We start from the raw sequence: 17,871 nt of genomic DNA, 5'->3' as shown, positions 1-17,871 counted from the left end.
GTGAATATGGCGAATAGCCGCCAAGCACAATGATTTAAATGACTCTCGGTTACCTGAAAACTTTATGTTGATGTCGAGAATCAATAACTTTGGACAGAGACAAGCCAGCCATTCGCCCCCAGCTTCCAGTGTTTGACGCAAAGCTAAGCTAATTGCCTCCTGGCTCCAGCTCCAGTGTGGTATTGATCTTCTAACTCTTGGCAAGAGGGCAAAGTGTACAGTATTTCCAAAAAGTATATTAAACGGTTGTCTGCTCCAGCCACTGCATTAGTAACCGAGAGAGCACAATGAGTGTTACACAACTCTAATTAATAGAAAATTAAAAATGTTCAGACCTCATCTGCATCATTAAATAACATATAATGAATGGGATCATGGCTCATGGGATCCATTCAGTAACTGTGGTTCATGAGAAAAGGCTAAAAAAAAATTCTTGTTACTTGACCAAAATATCTAACAAACAGGACTGAAAATGAGATAATAAAGTTATCATTGGTTCAGACTGGTGCAGCTGGAGGCTGCATGCTCCTGATGAATGTAGCACTGCGATGAGGATCTTTCTTGGTATAACCTCTGGAAAACAAGTCATTTACCCTCCTGTAAATTGTATTTACAGTTAAACACTATGGCGTCTGTTCAGTGTTCATTTATTCCTCTCATCAGTATTCTGATCAGCCCATCATGCATCTTATTAATGTTTCCATCAAAACTGGACAATTCCCAAATGGATGGAAAAAGTCTTGGTAATGCCTGTTTTGAAATCCAGGCACAGAAGATTAACTACAGACCAATAAATCTTCTCCTCAGTTTTAGGGATCGGTGTTGCAAATTAGCATTAACTTTAAAAACTTTGCAACTTGCTTTCGAAAGGCTCTATATACATAAAATAGTTATCACAGGACAAATGATGACTAATGTCGCTCATATCAGTTATTTAAATGTAAACGTGAAGGAGAAACTTGTTATTTGAGTCTCAGTTCCTACAAAAGGTTAAATGCCGGAATAACCTTTATTCCAGGGAGAGCAGTTAGTAAAGTGAAGTCAGTGTTCGGCTCGGAGCAGATGGAGCACCTGGTGCCTCAGTGCTTTGTGCAGCTCAGTTTTGTTGATCTACGGCTGTTCAAATAGCTCAAACTCAACACGGGGCAGCTGGTGGTGACTGCCAGTAAAACTAGCTAGTGAATATTAAAGAATATTAAAATAACAGATGTTTTCAAAAGCGTTATGCTTACACGATTTGATTTGTGATATCAACGGATGAAAGGTTGTGTGTTTATGTGTATGAGACATCATACAAACACAACAATCTTGAACAGAATCTGTTTTGTCCCAAGCTGCCACTTTTTGAGTTTTTCAGTGTGATTGAATACGTGCACAGGTACCAGTGTCTCCAATTAGTTCTGTAAGGTCTGTCCACACAGACACAGACACAGACACACACACACACACACTCACGGTTATTGACAAAACCCCACCGCAGGATCAAAGCTTGTGATCTAATGAAAAACAGATTTGCTGTTTTTCAGTCTGCTCATCCTCCTCATCCTTTCCTCCTAATCTGTTCTTCTCACACACATACATCACACATGCATGTTTATATGTGTGTGTTCATGTATGTGATGTATCTGATGTGTTCTGCAGTAGTGGTCTTTATATAACATATAATACAGACTATATATTATTTATAGAAGTTATTTGTTGATCAGAGCCGCCCAGTTAGGGCCTTTGTCTTGACCAGCCATGTCACAGTTAAAGAGTTAACAGGTTTGGTCCCAACTGCAGACAGTGGAGACAGTTCAGTGATATTTAATGAACAAAAACAAAACCATTCAAAAAGTTTGTGTGAATATGAGGCAGGGAGAGTCCTCAAACAAAGCAAAATAAAAGCAAACAATAAATCCAAAATGTGAGGAAGGAGAAAACACAACAAAAATGCAAAAATCCAAATAGAGCAAATAGAGGCAAACAAACACTGAGGAAAACAAGAGACTTCACAAGACAAGGACGGACTGGCAACTAAGGAAGGAAAGGCACAGGATTAAGGAAGGGGGAGGATAACAAGATACAGGTAAGGGTTATCAAGAACAGGTGAAAATAATCAGTGATCAAAAAGAGCGGGAAAACAGACAAAGACAGGAAGTAAAACCAACAGGGAAACACAAAGGAAACCATACTAAAATAAAACAGGACGTGACTAAGAAAAACCCAAACTTTGACCGCCCATGCTTTTATTCTCCTTATGCACTTTCTGTCAGAAAGCCATCTTTACTTTTAAATTAATGCTTGCAAAACAAAGCATATCTATGTTTTTTGACAATCATCTCTGCAAAGTAATAGAACTGCTGTTAAGCCGACTAAAGTAGTGTTTTAATTATTTGGAATTTTTATTTTAGATAAAATATAATATTCTGTAATACAATTTAATTTATGTAACATCAACATAGGAGAGAATTCTGGCACTTAGATAAGTCGCCAACTTCAGGTTTTAGGTTGATAAGAGGGTTACTTTTAAGGCTGCATGGCGCAACAAAAGGTCATGAGAGACTGTTAATTGTTTAATTTCTCTGTTTGTGTAATCAGCCATTAACTGACAATCAGCAGTGGACTATCTAACTAGAGAGCCGCTGTATAATTTAATTTCTTTGGAGAATAACTGTGAAACATGACAGAAGTTGGCATCGTGGTAACATTTTTCTGCTAAATTAAACAGAAGCACACTTGTGAGCGGGAATGATTGATTGATTGATTTCACGACTAAACTGGGCCACTGTTTTCAGGCTGTTACTCTGGTAGATGTGCCAGACCATTTACTCGTGTTTTCAGTCCATTGGATTTGCAATGCGACACATAAATGTAGCGACACCTGCGAGGTAGTTCTGGCACCTCCAGTCACATGTGACATGCCTCACTCTCTGTTGTACATACCAAACGCACCCTTCCAGTCTGGTCGTCTATTTAAAATGCCAAAACCTCCCATCTCTCCCTCTGCCTGTCAACGTATTGTTGCCTTACACTAGTGTCGCCGCCGGCTCTTTTAGCCCCACCACCACCCCCAACATCCACCTGGTCCAAGATATTTGCTCGTCCCTCCTCTGCATCTCCATGTAAACATAATCTGCGGAGGAGTGATGAGGTCGGAGCCCGGACACCAATCTCTAATTATGTTTTGCTGCTGAAATAAACATTCTAAAATGTGAGCTGTCTGACTGAACTGGCAGTTAAGCTAACCGACCTTCTTGATGAAGGTCATTGTCTGATCCTTTTCACCGCAGACATTTTGACTTGTCAAAGCTAGAAAATCATTCAGGTTCCATTTAGGTGAGCCAGTTTCAGGGCTCTAGTATTTTGCGCGCTTGGTTAGTGACATGGCTTACAGGGACACATGCAGGCCTTTTCCACCAACATGGAACTGGTTCAGTTCCAGTTCACACTGGTTTGGTATTAAGCCAAATACTGGACTATGAACTGTGAACAACACCAGTTTACTGGAGTTGCAAATCAATAAGTTTACCACAATAAAAGATGTAAAACGAAGGGTTTTTTTCCCCACTAAACAATATTGTGTGCTTATGTAGTCAGATACATCTTAAGTTAGCTAATGTTAACAAACCTTTAGCTAATTGGCTAGCTATTAGCTAGTGTTTTGTTAATTTTAGCTACAGAGACAGAGTTAAAAAAAAAACAAGCCTTTAAGGAGACTAAAGTGGATACAGGTAATATGTGGGTGTTACAGTTGCTGATTTGGTCTGTACAGTTGAAATTAACTCAGCTATGAAAGACCTGGTTTGGGTCTTTGTTAGGTTAAATAATGAGCTTACCTGATGATTTAATCAAATAGTTTTAAATGTCAAAGTATTTCACTTATGGCGATTTGAATCATTTCTCCAAGAAAAGTGAGGTAAGGACAGAACCCTGACACAGACCAAAAGTTTGTAAGCGTGCTCAATAATACTTTCACATGCTGTTTGTTTGGATCCATTTAATGTCACCTATCCCTCAACTTTCCTCTACCTGTAAAATCTGATTTCATTACAGTGTAATAATAGGGATACCTCTGAGCCGGCCTTGTGTTTGGTTAAGAGCCCCTGCCCCACCTGACACTCACCATCACACACAAATTAAATCACCTTTTTGTATCTCTCTCCACATGCTCGTGCTCCGCTAAGTGCAGCGACAATAGCAGCCCCGGCTTCCTCTGGTTAAACAGCTGGGTAATTGCAGCCAGCGTTTGAGTGAGCGGCTCGTATTATAGCTGAGAGGCGGTGTGGGTGCGCTGTATGTGAGTGTGTGTTTGCTCAGTAACTTGTGCTTGTTGTTCAAAGTGGATGAATGGGGAGTGTTAAGTTCATTGCTGTTAAGAGAGATGGGGTGGACTGCGCTACAATTGATGCCTGTAATAGCCCTCTTTTCAACAGCGTCTCCTGTCACGCTGTTACTCATATGACATCAGAGACCCTGTTAAAATGCTTTAGAAAAGTATAATAAAGCCTCTTGAATATGTTCTATCATTGTTAAAACGTAATACATAATTGTTATAATTATTCTGCACTACAAACCTCCACATTTTAATTGTTTAGATTCTTATTCAGCTGCATGTTTCTATTCACCAGCGTGCTGCCTACATAGTGCTGACATTTTTCTGACACGCAAAGCATTTTCAGTTGTTATAATTTAGAGAAAAGGGCATATTTTCTAAACACGAATTAACGTTTTAGTGTCTTTTTGCTTTGTAGCTGCAGCGTAATTATGCACGAGTATCTAGAATTATTGTTCTGAGAATTACCGAGACACTTTGTTTAAATAAAAGTGGCAAAACAACAAACCAAAAAAAAAGTCAAAAGTAAAAGAGCATTTGAAATCGTAACTATCTAACTAAAAGTACAGCACAGTATTATCAGCAAAGTGTACCAAAATTATCAAAACAAAAATTTGGCATTATGCAGAAAAATTCCCCCTGTGAGTGTGATATTATTTTACTGTTATTACTGATGCAGTCATTATACTGTTTATACTATAATTAATTATTTATTATGCTAATATTAATATAGCATTTTCTAATATTTAATTCTGGTACTGTTGTAATGGTCAAAATAAAGCTAATTTTAATTACTTTGTCTACTATAAGCTAATGCATAATAACACATTGCATTAGCTACTGAGTTTTGGGTAAGTTTAGGGTCAGTAATTTCATAGTAATTACATAAATAAACTAATAGTGTAATTTTGACATCCAATTAAAATGACAGAACAGTTTTTGTGATTTTATTTAAGTTATGTTAAGTTATTTTTCAGGAGACAAAAATTACCAGATAATTGTCTAATTTCAGACGTGTGAAAAGACTAATTGGTTGCTTGTATTGCGCAAATTACTAACAATTATTGTGTAATTTCTTATTCAAACTAGGAATTGCAGCTGTCAATAAATACAGCAGAGTAAATATGATGGAGTAAAGGTATAAAAATGGCTGAACTTAGGTAAATTACAGTTAGCTACCACTGATTCAACATGTGCATCTGTAATCCGTACAACATGAATCGTGACGATAAACCACATTGTAAAGTTAACATGCAGTTTTGTAGAATGAAAGGCGTAAATAAAACCATGACTGCTGTGCTCAAAGAAACTTTGCAGAGTTAATTAGAAGTTTAGTAGGATTCTATGAGCATGTACATATGATTACATATGTTCCTCTCTCTCCCTTATACAAACAAAAAGAGATTTAGCATCCACTGCCACTAATGAGCTTGGCTACTATAGCAACAGAGCTACAGGGAGAGGACTGCTAATTAGCTCCTTCCTCATACAGGTACACTTCATTTGTGGACGAATGTGTAATGAATCTCTACCGTTAGGCTCCTGTGTCTCGGCGTGTGTATTCAAAAATAAGCATTATGTCAGAGGGATAATAGGAGGCAATGTGCTGTGAAATGCTGTGAAAAATAAATCATCCCGCCTTTTGTTTTTCAGGTAACTTTGTCTCTCACCATGCGGGGAAAAACTAAGACGGCAGTCCACTAAACCATAACAAGAGAGCAGAGAAAACGGGCAGCAAGAACAAATCAGATCTTCTTCTGACTCTTCCATCAGTTGGATAAGGAATAACTCTTCTTCCACAGTGCTGCTGTTGTTTCCACAAAAGAAAAACAACTTCCTACTCTTCATTGTGAAATTCTTCCCTTTGACTCTGACCCTTGACCTTCGACTCAGTATGAGCGGTCTGGTGGGGAAGCTGGACCCTCGGAGGATACAATGGGGCTCGACGTGGAACACCTTTGCGTCCCGTGTCCTGAGGACCAAACCTGTGGAGTCCATGTTGGATTCGGCCATGTCGGGCACCAGCTCACATGGGACCAGGCTGGCCCGGGTGTTATCTACAGTGGACCTGGTGTCGCTGGGCGTGGGCAGCTGCGTCGGGACGGGGATGTATGTGGTCTCGGGGCTGGTCGCCAAGGAGATGGCCGGTCCAGGGGTCATTGTGTCCTTCATTATTGCCGCTGTGGCCTCCATACTGTCAGGTGAGACCGGAGCAACTGCACATACTCTTAAACACTTTCTTACCTACCCACCATGCACCTGAACACAAGCACCTCTACCAGTCTTTGTGGGCTATATGACCTTTTGAAATTACGTCAAGCACTGCAAGCTTTCTAGGTGATTTATTTATCTTTATTAGTGTGTTGAATGTTGTCTCAGTGTTTTCTTTAAATGTTTAGATAGGCTGCTTTCAGTTTTGTTGCCATGCAGTAATGTCACTGCAGCAAATGTTGTGGGACATTTAAGCAACAAAACTAAAAACTGTAGTTATGAACTTGACAGGACAGAGAAGACTCTCCAAAGCAATAAGAATTAAATGGTAAAATAAATTGTGTGTGCTGCTGTACCTTGTGCATAAATGCACACACAGTATCTCTGTTACTGAGGAGACACGACCTGTTATGAGCTGGTGTTTAATTTTGTGTCTATCTGATCCACCATCAGAAATCTTAATTTTCTTAAATGGCTAACCAACAGCCAACCAACCAACTTTATTGTGTGTTTTTAGAGTTGTGTTTTTACAGACACATAAAGAATTGTTATCTCATATGTCTTAAAGGGAGTTTTGTGTAATATTTTTCCTGGAGAGTGCAGGCAGCTTTAGTTCACTGCTAATACAATATATGTTTTAACATTTTGTCACCACTACAGAAACACTAGGTAGCTGCTAAAATATGATAACATTGTGTGACATTGACCACGGTTTGTTAGCGCTTTGATTAATGGTTTAAAAATAATGTCTGCATTAAATTGCAGTATCCAATAAATGGTTGTGCTTTGTGTGTGTCTGTCATCCACCGCTGAAAGTCCAGAACACAATGAAAAATAGTTAACAGGCAGCTTTACTGATCAGAATTGAAGGCTTTATATTGCAGGAAATGACACTCTTAGGTGTTAATTAAATGAAAAACTTCTTGGAATACTTTTTATTTTTTAATCCAATCAAAGAGGACATGCACACTTTTTGCCCCACCGCAATTCTGAAATGAATCCGGTGCCCTTAACACACACACACACACACACACACACACACACTACACCGACTATATCATACTATAGGCCACAGTAAAGGTTACTGTCATCCTCATCACCATTACAGTGATATGATTTATATGAAGAGCCTTTTAATAACCATGCAATTAGAACAAGGTCAAAAACATTATGCAGGTGAAGCTATAATATAAAAGGCACTCCGGGGATATCTTAGTACTACCTTAATGCTTCTATCAATACCTTCAGCTCAGCCTTTCACTTGGACGATAATGCAGTTTTATCACTGATGCGTGTGTATGAATGTGTGTCTCTGTGTGTGTGTCTCTGTGTGTGTGTGTGTGTGTATCTCACAGGAGTGTGTTACGCAGAGTTTGGGGTGCGGGTGCCTAAGACCACAGGTTCGGCCTACACGTACAGCTACGTGACTGTGGGCGAGTGCGTGGCGTTTTTCATCGGCTGGAACTTAATTCTGGAGTACCTGATCGGGACGGCGGCGGGGGCGTCGGCTCTCAGCAGCATGGCAGACTCTCTGGCCAATCACAGCATCAGCAACTTCATGATCTCGCACATCGGAACGCTCAACGGATTGGGTGAGTGGGAACAGATGTGTGTTTATGACAGCTGCAGTTTTATGTAAAAAGAGATTAAGAGTTATTATAGTATATATATGTTACTGTATGTTTTGATTAATTAATATAGAATAGATTAATATTCAGTTTAGTTAAAGTTTTGGACTTGTATGCATTACAGGGATCATTGAGTAGGGGTGGTTTATCGTCCATGCCCCAGCCGACATAACTCTCCTTCAGAGGCTCAAGCTCTTCCATGAGCCCATTTGTAGTGGGAACATTTTTTTGAAACTTGACCTCGCCGTATGAAATTACTTACTGTGACCTCCGGGATAATCAAAGCCTCATGAAACTTCACAACCACAAAATAGAGTCCCGGCACATTCGGAGGCTGAATGGCTTTCATAGACGTATATCTGAGCAATTCTCTGAACAAAAGTCCTCGCTATACAATCTCAGAAAAATGCAATTCTGACATACATAATTATAAATCAGACTATTTTTTATCAGTTCTTGAGTGGTCAGAGTGGTTTATTTTTTCACCAAATCCGTGTAATAACTGGTATAAACCCAAAAACTGCTGCAATAACTTAGGAGGAGTATGAGAATGGCCAGCAAATACTTCAATCATGATGCTCTCAGCCCTTATATGCTCTGAACTTTGAAAATTTGAATAGGCACCTAAAGACAGATTTATGACTAGAACATCTTTGCACACAGCACTGCGCTGCATCTCAAATGAAAAGTGGGTCTGTGGTAGAGAGAGGGTGGTGATGGTGGAGTGGACGAGGTTGAAGAAGTCATGTTTTGTCAGAAAGTCAACATGTGAAAAAGTAAAACTAAGGACATTTTCTTCTATTGTGTTTCCTGCTAGGAACAGAAATAGCTAATACAATACATTGGCAATAGTTTATAGCTAATATGAATGGAATGGAAACATTTATATCTAAAAAAATCTGAATCTGAATCTCAATCTGAATCTAAAAATACAATCTGCAGCTATTGGCTATCAATTACAGTGCATCTTCAGTGTCTTTGTCTTTTCTTTAGACTGCAGGAAAATCAGATTTGTTTCTCAAATCAGATCTTTAAGACAGACTCTCTGCACTGCTGTTTGCAACAGATTGTATTTGTGAGTCCAGACGTCACCAACCTATGGGTGGCTGAGGTATAATGTAGGCGTCAGTAACTACGTACACTTGTGATGCAGCTTTCTCCCAAAATTCCAACAAAGATTTTTTTAAGCGTCTGTCCACAGACTGTTGTTCTCTTTGTTTGTCCTCCATACCACAGTGTTAGTAACTGCATGGATGCTCTGAAGCACTACCGTCACTCTGGATTTGATGTTGTTGTTGTGTTGAGTTGTTGGTGACGCAAAAGATATGCTGTGATCCAATTTGAGAAGCCAGACCGTCCGGGCTAAGATACCCCTGTAGAAATCTGATCTGAATCACATTTCAAGCCACTTCCAAATGTGGCTCGGATCCATCAATCCATCCATTTTCCCCTCAGGCTCACGGCTCAGCCGTGGTCAGGTCACGGTGGCGGCTGGCTGAGCAGGGTAGTCCAGACATCCCTCTTTCGCGGCAACATTTTCCAGCTCCTGCTGGGGGATCCCGAGGTGTTCCTTGGCCAGATGAGATATGTAATCCCTCCAGCAAATTCTGGGTCTTGAAACCAATTTGTAAGAATCACATTTCATGTGTTTCTTTGCAGTCCAGATTTTCTAAAATTAATGTTTATATGATCTGGATGTGCCAAAAAATGGATTTGAACAACGCCTTGACCAACTGTCAAGCAAGGATTGCTTTAAAAATTAAACATTCATACATCCAGGTGACCTCTGGATAAAAATGTACTCTTTACCCCCTAACATCAGCAAGCAAGCATTCAGCAGTCTTGAAGTGATGTTTGTAAAGCGTGTCCTCAGCATTGTAATTTACCTTCTCACCATGTAACATAATTTCATCTGTATCCCACAAAAGATTTTGCATGATGCTGGCTCATTGGGCTACTGTGTTTGGACAATAGTACATATTTAAAATCCAAACAAAAGAAAATGAAAGTAGCACCACCTGGGAAACCGTCCAACTCCTTTCAGATTTTTCCATAGCGCATCCAAACGATGTTTCATCCCTTCTCTCAGAAATCAAGTCATTATGTAAGGTAACATCTTGCCGTTCTCAATGATTCATGCAACACGGTTTTCCAGGTCATAAACAGTACCACGGGGAACGCGCCTGCTAATCTGGTGTAATACTATAGCTAATGTGTGTGCCAGCCGTGTCTATCTGGATGACACCGCCCTGACAGTCTCTTCCTGTTGGGACACTGAGAAAGCAGTGGTTGTGGTCACATGATAAGCGGCGTGACCAGCTGTTCCACAACATAATGGAAAGTTAATGTTTCCTTTTCCTGCTGAAGTAAAAAAAAAAAAAAACACAGCTGTTTCTCCACACTGGGAAAGTGTGGAATTTATCTCAAAATAAGTCTCATTAGTGTCTGTGTGTGGGTGTGTGACCACCTACTGTCCTAAGTGAGTCCCTGTGCATGTTGGGTTGGGTAAAAATATTTAGTGTTGACATTGTTTTTCTGTGCATTCAATGTGACTGACAGTTTGCATGACAAAAATAGTTTTGTTGATGCTGCAAATATAAGAGTATTTTGAAATCTTCGAAATCCACTTTTGATGTTTCAAGAAAATAGACCAGATTTCTGAGACATGGCCAAGGCTGCAGGTTGCATAAAACCACTTAGGCTAAGGTTGCCTTGAAACTTCAATCATTTTCTTTTTTATCAGGAAAAGTAGCTACATAAAATCACCCCAAGGATTTCCTCAGGTTATTGTAAAGAAAAAAAATCTTTGATTTTTTAGTGTTTGCCCTTAACTACTGAAGTATTCCCTCATGCGCTGCTTGAGGGCCGTAGTAGCTAAACATTTTCCACACCAGTCTCTTAAAAGTAAAATACCTTGTGGAAGATGAGTCAGTGGCTGAATTCACAGTGACTGAGGAGGAGGAGGAGGAGATACCAAGATGCAATTTCTAGGATAGGAAAACCCACTGGACACTATGGCTACATCTGAAATTACTCACTCACTATATAGTCTGTTATGTAATGAGTTGCTGTCCAAATGTATAGTACTACTTATACAAAAGTAGTATACAATCGATTGTCACTAGCACTATATATCATTGTGCATTATGCTGAAAGAGAGAAAATGGCAGTAATGTAATTAACAGCAGAGAAAGTAGTGCCTGAAAGTGTTTTTTACTTTATAGTGATCTCACCTTATAGTCCTCTATATAGAAATCCCCAGAAAGTGAGTGGAGAATAGTGAGGATTTCTAACACAACCTATGAGTGATGCGCTACTTGGTCGAAAGCACAGATTTGATGTTAGCATTGGAAACTTCATAGCTAGCTAGCCACACGTTTTTGTCTCCATTCTTGATGGTTATCCTCTCTTGAAGCCATGCTTGTAGATCCATGGATTTAGCCTGCTTTGCAAGCAAATTTGCATCAAACATTGTCCCTAAGGGTGGTGTACATTTTGTACGACTATAATATGTGTGTATGACTGTGTGTGTGTATGTGTGTGTGGTAATCCCGTTCCTCTCCTTCAGGCAAAGGCGAGCAGTCGTACCCGGACCTGCTGGCGCTGCTGATAGCACTTCTGGTGACAGTGATAGTTGCTTTGGGAGTGAAGAACTCTGTGGGCTTCAACAACGTGCTGAACGTCATCAACCTCATTGTGTGGGTGTTCATGATGATCGCCGGACTGTTCTTCGTCAACGGGGAGAACTGGGACGAGGGGAGGTTCCTGCCCTTCGGCTGGTCGGGGGTACGCACACGCACGCGAATACACACACACACACGCATACTAAGTCACAAGTAAGCCAGTAAATACAACAGCAAGGTTGGAAGGCAGGTGTGCTGGTAGATTAAGATCACGTCTGCTTATGTTCTTTATGTAAGCTATCAGATAACGCAATAGGTCGTGTGTGTACGTGTGTGGGTGAACAACGGGCCTGGAGCTACTGTCTGCAGCTAATCTCTAATACTAATGGCCCCCTCAGTCTAATATATTTTGTGCACATTTATGACTGTATGCCAAAGGTCGTCTCCTGGTTGCAGTGACTCACAACTTTTGAAAAAGTTGTTCTACTGACTGCACTTTCTTATACCGACGGCTGTCATCAATAACTGCTAGGCGAAAAAGAAGGCTTACTCAGTCTGTTGCAGGCCACATTTTGGCCTTTGCTGTGGCTCAAAAATTAACTCATAGAAAAGTTTTAATTTCACTTTAAACCAGAGCCTCTGCAGATGAATTCTACATCCAATATGTTATGATCCATTAAAGGCAAACACAATATCAGACGAACAAATCCTGTTTTGTTAGCTTTGGCACCGTCTCTACTATGAGTCTGTGTGGGTGGCATTCAAGGTTTTCACTACAAAATTGACTGTAACTCACTTAATTCTGAACTGAAATGAAATTTGGTCAATTATAAACCTGAAAAACTGAACATGACTGTGGTTACTTGTAACAAGTAAGTTGGAATTAAATGCAGTTACTAGGGGCGATCTAATCAGCTGTATGCCAAAACATTCATCTTCTCAACTTCCTCTGGGACGTGCAGGATTGCGACTTTCTCCAAAACTGTAGATTTCTATCTCTGTTATATTGTTGTAAAGCTCCCTGATGCTTTTAATGTTCTAAATACACAACAAAATGTTAAACGCTTGGTTGCAATATTCTATGTGTGATAGAATCTTAAAGAAAACCAAGGAAACAATGTACAAAATTATATTAAAAACGTTCTATACAAAAAAAAAAACTTAGCAAATCTCTGCTGGTTGCATCTGGCAGTTGTTGTGGCATTGCAGTAGATGTTTCACCATCTGTTGTCTGGCGGTGAACTGTACTCTACTGAGCGACCTCTGCTACTTTCTTATGCTTCTCTCTCTCTCTCGTTCCAGGTGATGCAGGGAGCAGCCACCTGTTTCTATGCCTTTATTGGATTTGACATCATCGCTACGACAGGAGAGGAGGCCAAGAGTCCCAACACCTCCATCCCCTACGCCATCACTGCCTCACTCATCACCTGCCTCACTGCCTACGTCTCTGTGAGTGACCTTAAAGACCACAGACATACTGTATACTCAGACGCAAGCTAAAAATGCTTCTTTCCCTTTTTTCATAAGAAAATAAAAAGGGGTGTGAAGACATTTAATAATGCAAAAATTTAATCCTGTTTCTCAAAGTCTCACCTCGGCAACTAAACCGTTTTCATAGCTGATTTGGAGTTTTTGGCATGCACAGTGTAGTAATGAAGTGAGATAATGCCTTGGCTCACTGACTGCAATGTTATAAAAGAAAGGTTTCATTTCCCACATAAATATGAGCACATCGACTGTAGGAAGACCGTGGGCTATAATCACAGTTTCTCTTTCATATGCCCACAGAGTGTTTTAAAACATTTGAAACAAAAGAGACAAAAGTAGTGCAATTCAATCTCTTAACTGAGAGCAAAACATAAGTTCAGTTTATGTTTTGTTCATTACATTCACACCTTTGTGGTAACACTTTACACTAAGGTGCGCAAGATTTTGAGTATTTACAGGGAAACAAATGACAAATTATTGAGGAACGACTTGATAACTGATGAATCATTAATAAGAACTTTCCTAATAATTCCTAATGGAGGAATAATAATTATCTTTATCTGCCGTTAGTGATACTTTTGAATTCTTATCAACATACTCGTGATTACAGACTGAAAGTGTCACCCCGATTTTTGAGAAGTGTCTGTCTGACAGGAAGATCAAACATCAAAATGGCTCCCCCTGCCCTCCAACTGTGTGGGTGTGGATCCGATCTCTGATCTTTACGTATTCAGCTCACACAGCCCACCAGATTCCTGCCTTTGACACGTTTGTTCAGGATGGTTGTTGCTATGGGTATGGCGTAACAGCGGCCTATCAGGAAGGAGAATTTTTTCGGCATCGCCTGGGGCCAAAGATTGCATCAACTTCAAAACTTCTCTTTGAATACCTCGTTTTTTTTCCTCTCTTTCTCTACCATCTCCCAGTCGCTCTATTTCTCCACATCACTCCAGTCTTGTGCTACGAAATCCAATTCTCAACTTAATCCCCATCTTTCTTTGATAAGACTCACTGTGGAGGCATCTTTGAATAACTTGTTTTACTCCCATCAGGATCCTTTAGCTGCTGCAGCTCAAGATCCAGGAATCACGTTAATAATTCAGCACATTGCATGTCACATCTTTTTTCTGGTGGCACTGGTTTTGCAGTACATTTAGAGAGTGTATGCTCTCTTTTCTGGAAGCAAGATCGTTAAAATTATTAAGGTCCTTACTTTAGTGCCCCCCTCTGTTTTTCCATGTTGAATTTCTTTACCTCCAAGCTCATAATTGAGCGTCAGGGCATATTCATTAAAGAGAGCAGCGAGGAGGAGAATAATGTTGAATAATGTTTCTGGGAAATCCTCTGACGTGGCCACTGCAGGATACAGTTTGGGATCAGCAAACAAATATGTTTAACCGGGATTTGTTGCAGGATTCCCTCTAGATTAGTATAGTCACCTTTTTGACTGGCTCATGCACACTGTGGACCAGCTTGTGCCGAGATTGGACGAAGGGTTAAAGGGCACCGGGCTACCAAGGGAGAAACTGATCTGTCTCTGTATTCCTCTCTGGGAGGGTTAGTCTTTTTATTATTCCGCTCTTTCTGCAATCTGCTCAAGCAAATCCCTCTCTTTTGCAGCACAGTATCTGTGACAGATGGCCCTGCATGATTTCACACGTCAGACGCACGGATCAAAATTGCGCTCACACCTACGTGCACGCACACACACACACACACACACACACACACACACACACACACACACACACACACACACACACACACACACAAACACAGTGAGAGAGAAGCATGACTAACGAACATTTTGCATGTAAGGCGATATGCGACGTGCTGCTCAGCACTTTGTGTGTAATTATAGCATCTGTCAAATCATTCTGATGGAGTTGAGAAAACAGTCTCACTACGAGGTCCCTTTAGTAGTAGTTGCTTTTGATTGTATCATATGATCTTCATCAGCAGATAGAGTTTGACCTGTGGTCAAAGGACTGACCACTTTTTGCTCCATGCTGCAATAACAGTTGATGCAGAACCTTGGTCAGTTTTCTTCTTTCCTGTTTCCTGATCTTAGATACGCTATGTACTAGCGAGAAAGCTAGCAAGCAAAGGATGTATTAAGAAGAACTAGATACAGCTTTGCTTTACAGTTCTGGTTATTCCTATGAGAAATGTGTAGTGGCAGATGAAGCCAACTTCCATTTATGAACTTCCACATATCCCTCTGCACTGTACGGCCCATAGAGCAAGTGCAGTAAAAATGTTCTTTGGCTGGGGAGAAAATTATTAAGTTGTGTGGCTCTTCTAGACTTTCCAAATGTTATTTTACTGAATAGATCAAATCCTGATAGTGAAATAGGGGTTGTGGTACTAAACCAATTGTATGCACCGTTTTACAGCTTCTTTCACAATGTAAGTCTATGGGGAAAAAGTATACATGGTCTATGTATGTATGTATTTGCTATGTCAAATTGGCTTCAAAGCCCAGCGCTCTTCCTGGGGGCTTGGTTTAGCAAACTAGTAAGCTAGCATCTCGCTAATTCAGCTAACTTAAGATGTGGCTATATGTGTTGTTACAGGCCTCCCAACATCTTTTAACCCTTTTCAAATTTTCTTGTCAGTGTAGACAAGCCTAACACACATCATATCCAGATACAGGAAGCAAACTTTTGCCTGCAGTAAACAGGAAAGGAGAAAGTTGACCGAGGTTTGGCTGGGGACTAAGGTTGCTCAACTATTACTGGAGCACAGAGCAAAAAAGGGTGGGTCTGTGTTCGGTTTTCTTGTTTGCGTTGGCTTAAAAGCTGCAGTTTAAAGTTCACTCAAGATCTTGGAGACAATCTCTAAACAATGTCAATTCATTAGATGTTCTGGAGCTTTCGATTGCATCATGTGATCTGAAGTTTTTTTTTTTTGGTTGTTTTGTATTTTACATAATTCCAGTGAAAAGTGAGTAATGGCCTGCACTGGGGTCTACCACAGAGCTTTTTTTTTTGGTAATACCACAGCTGGTGGTGCCAAAACCACAAATATCCACTTATACATAGTGGCTTTAGAAAAAGGTACATAAATATTTAATTATTTAAAAAATGAAAATGAAAAAAAGAGTTTGGTGCACAAGTAATCAGTCCAAAGACAAACTAAAGTATCCAAAAGACAGGAGGCTGAAGCAGAGTCAAGTATGCAAAAAATCTGGTGAAATCCAAAAGAAAACACAAAGGAATACAGCTAGAACTAAACACTCAAGTAACTGAGACAAACTGGCTACAGACAAAGGGCAGCAAAAGGATTAAATACACAAGGGATTAGGGGTAATGAGGGACAGGTGAAACCAATTAGGGCGGGGCAGGTAATCACAAATCACAGGGACAGGAAGTAAAGTACCTGAAATGAGAGACAAAGGTGAGCATCAAAATAAAACAGGAAATACTGACAGAAAACTGGAAACAAGGAAAACATGACCTTAACTAGGACATCAGGATGTAATGGTGACTATTTCCTCTCTGCAGTATTTTAGCAATATTTTATGGTGAACATGAGGTTAATTTGTTTTATTGCACTGTTTATTAATAACAAAAACTCTCTGTTTGTCTTTAACCCTCCTCCATGCAGGTCTCTGTGATCCTGACCCTGATGGTGCCGTACAATGAGATTGACGCAGACGCCCCGCTCATGGAGATGTTCGCCATGCACGGCTGTATGTTCGCAAAGTACATCGTGGCGGTCGGCTCCATAGCCGGACTCACCGTGTCCCTCCTGGGGTCCCTGTTCCCCATGCCAAGGGTCATCTACGCCATGGCGGGGGACGGGCTGCTGTTCAAGTCAGTCAACACAATTATTTAGTATTGTTTATTTTTCATGTCAATCTAAATAACATGCACAACTGAGTCTCAGTCTACTCTGTTTTGCGTGTGTGTGTGTAGGTTCCTGGCAAATGTGTCTTCCTACACAGAGACCCCTGCTGTGGCCTGTGTGGTGTCGGGCTTTCTGGCTGCCCTGCTGTCCCTCCTGGTCAGCCTTAGAGACCTCATAGAGATGATGTCCATAGGAACCCTGCTGGCCTACACCCTGGTGAGTGGGTGGACACATCCACATAAACCATATAGATACTTGCAGGGTGCAGCTGACTCGCTATATTTAGGCCACTGTACTAGAGAGGTTTATTCTCAGCACTTAATAACCTGTTGACATACAGGGCAGTCAGTGGTCACAGTACGTTGCATCTTTTTTAATATGAAAAAAACTCATGATGTGTATTTTGTGTCTAGACATCTTATGAGTTTGTCTTTAGTCAGAGAATTGAATTTATATTAAAAATGTTAGTCAGATATGATGAAAAGGGCCCTGCTCTTTGAAGGATTGTGCAAAGCAAAAGGGATTTTCCTCACAAACCTAATCCCTCCGACACATGAATCATACAGAATTATAGCTGTAAACATCCCGTGCATTAACAGAGGGTCTTAGCAAATCAACAATACCAAAAGGTTTAACATATAAATAGTTGTTTGTGGTGGTGAATCAAGCGTTGCTGACATTTCTTTCAGGTTCACAGACATACAAGGGAAGAAGCTGATTTGATGGCTTGATAGCTACTGGTGCTATAACCAAC

General features: G+C 40.4%; 1 protein-coding gene across 1 annotated transcript in view; it reads left to right on the top strand.

Moving 5' to 3' along the window:
• The window catches only part of slc7a14a (solute carrier family 7 member 14a), a 38,904-nt gene that overhangs the window by 16,918 nt on the left and 4,115 nt on the right, over positions 1-17,871 (top strand). The window contains exons 2-7 of the mRNA XM_084742121.1: positions 5,969-6,516; positions 7,882-8,118; positions 11,723-11,940; positions 13,080-13,226; positions 16,875-17,083; positions 17,186-17,333. Of these exons, the coding sequence (XP_084598247.1) occupies positions 6,210-6,516; positions 7,882-8,118; positions 11,723-11,940; positions 13,080-13,226; positions 16,875-17,083; positions 17,186-17,333 (1,266 nt within the window). The 5' untranslated portion in view covers positions 5,969-6,209. The remainder of the gene's footprint in view (positions 1-5,968; positions 6,517-7,881; positions 8,119-11,722; positions 11,941-13,079; positions 13,227-16,874; positions 17,084-17,185; positions 17,334-17,871) is intronic.

This window comes from Lutjanus erythropterus, chromosome 18, assembly GCF_056507025.1.
Source record: "Lutjanus erythropterus isolate fLutEry1 chromosome 18, fLutEry1.hap2, whole genome shotgun sequence".
NCBI lineage: Eukaryota > Metazoa > Chordata > Actinopteri > Lutjaniformes > Lutjanidae > Lutjanus > Lutjanus erythropterus.
The sequence above is the reverse complement of the archived record's forward strand: the minus strand, read 5'-3'. Positions and strand labels throughout refer to the sequence as shown.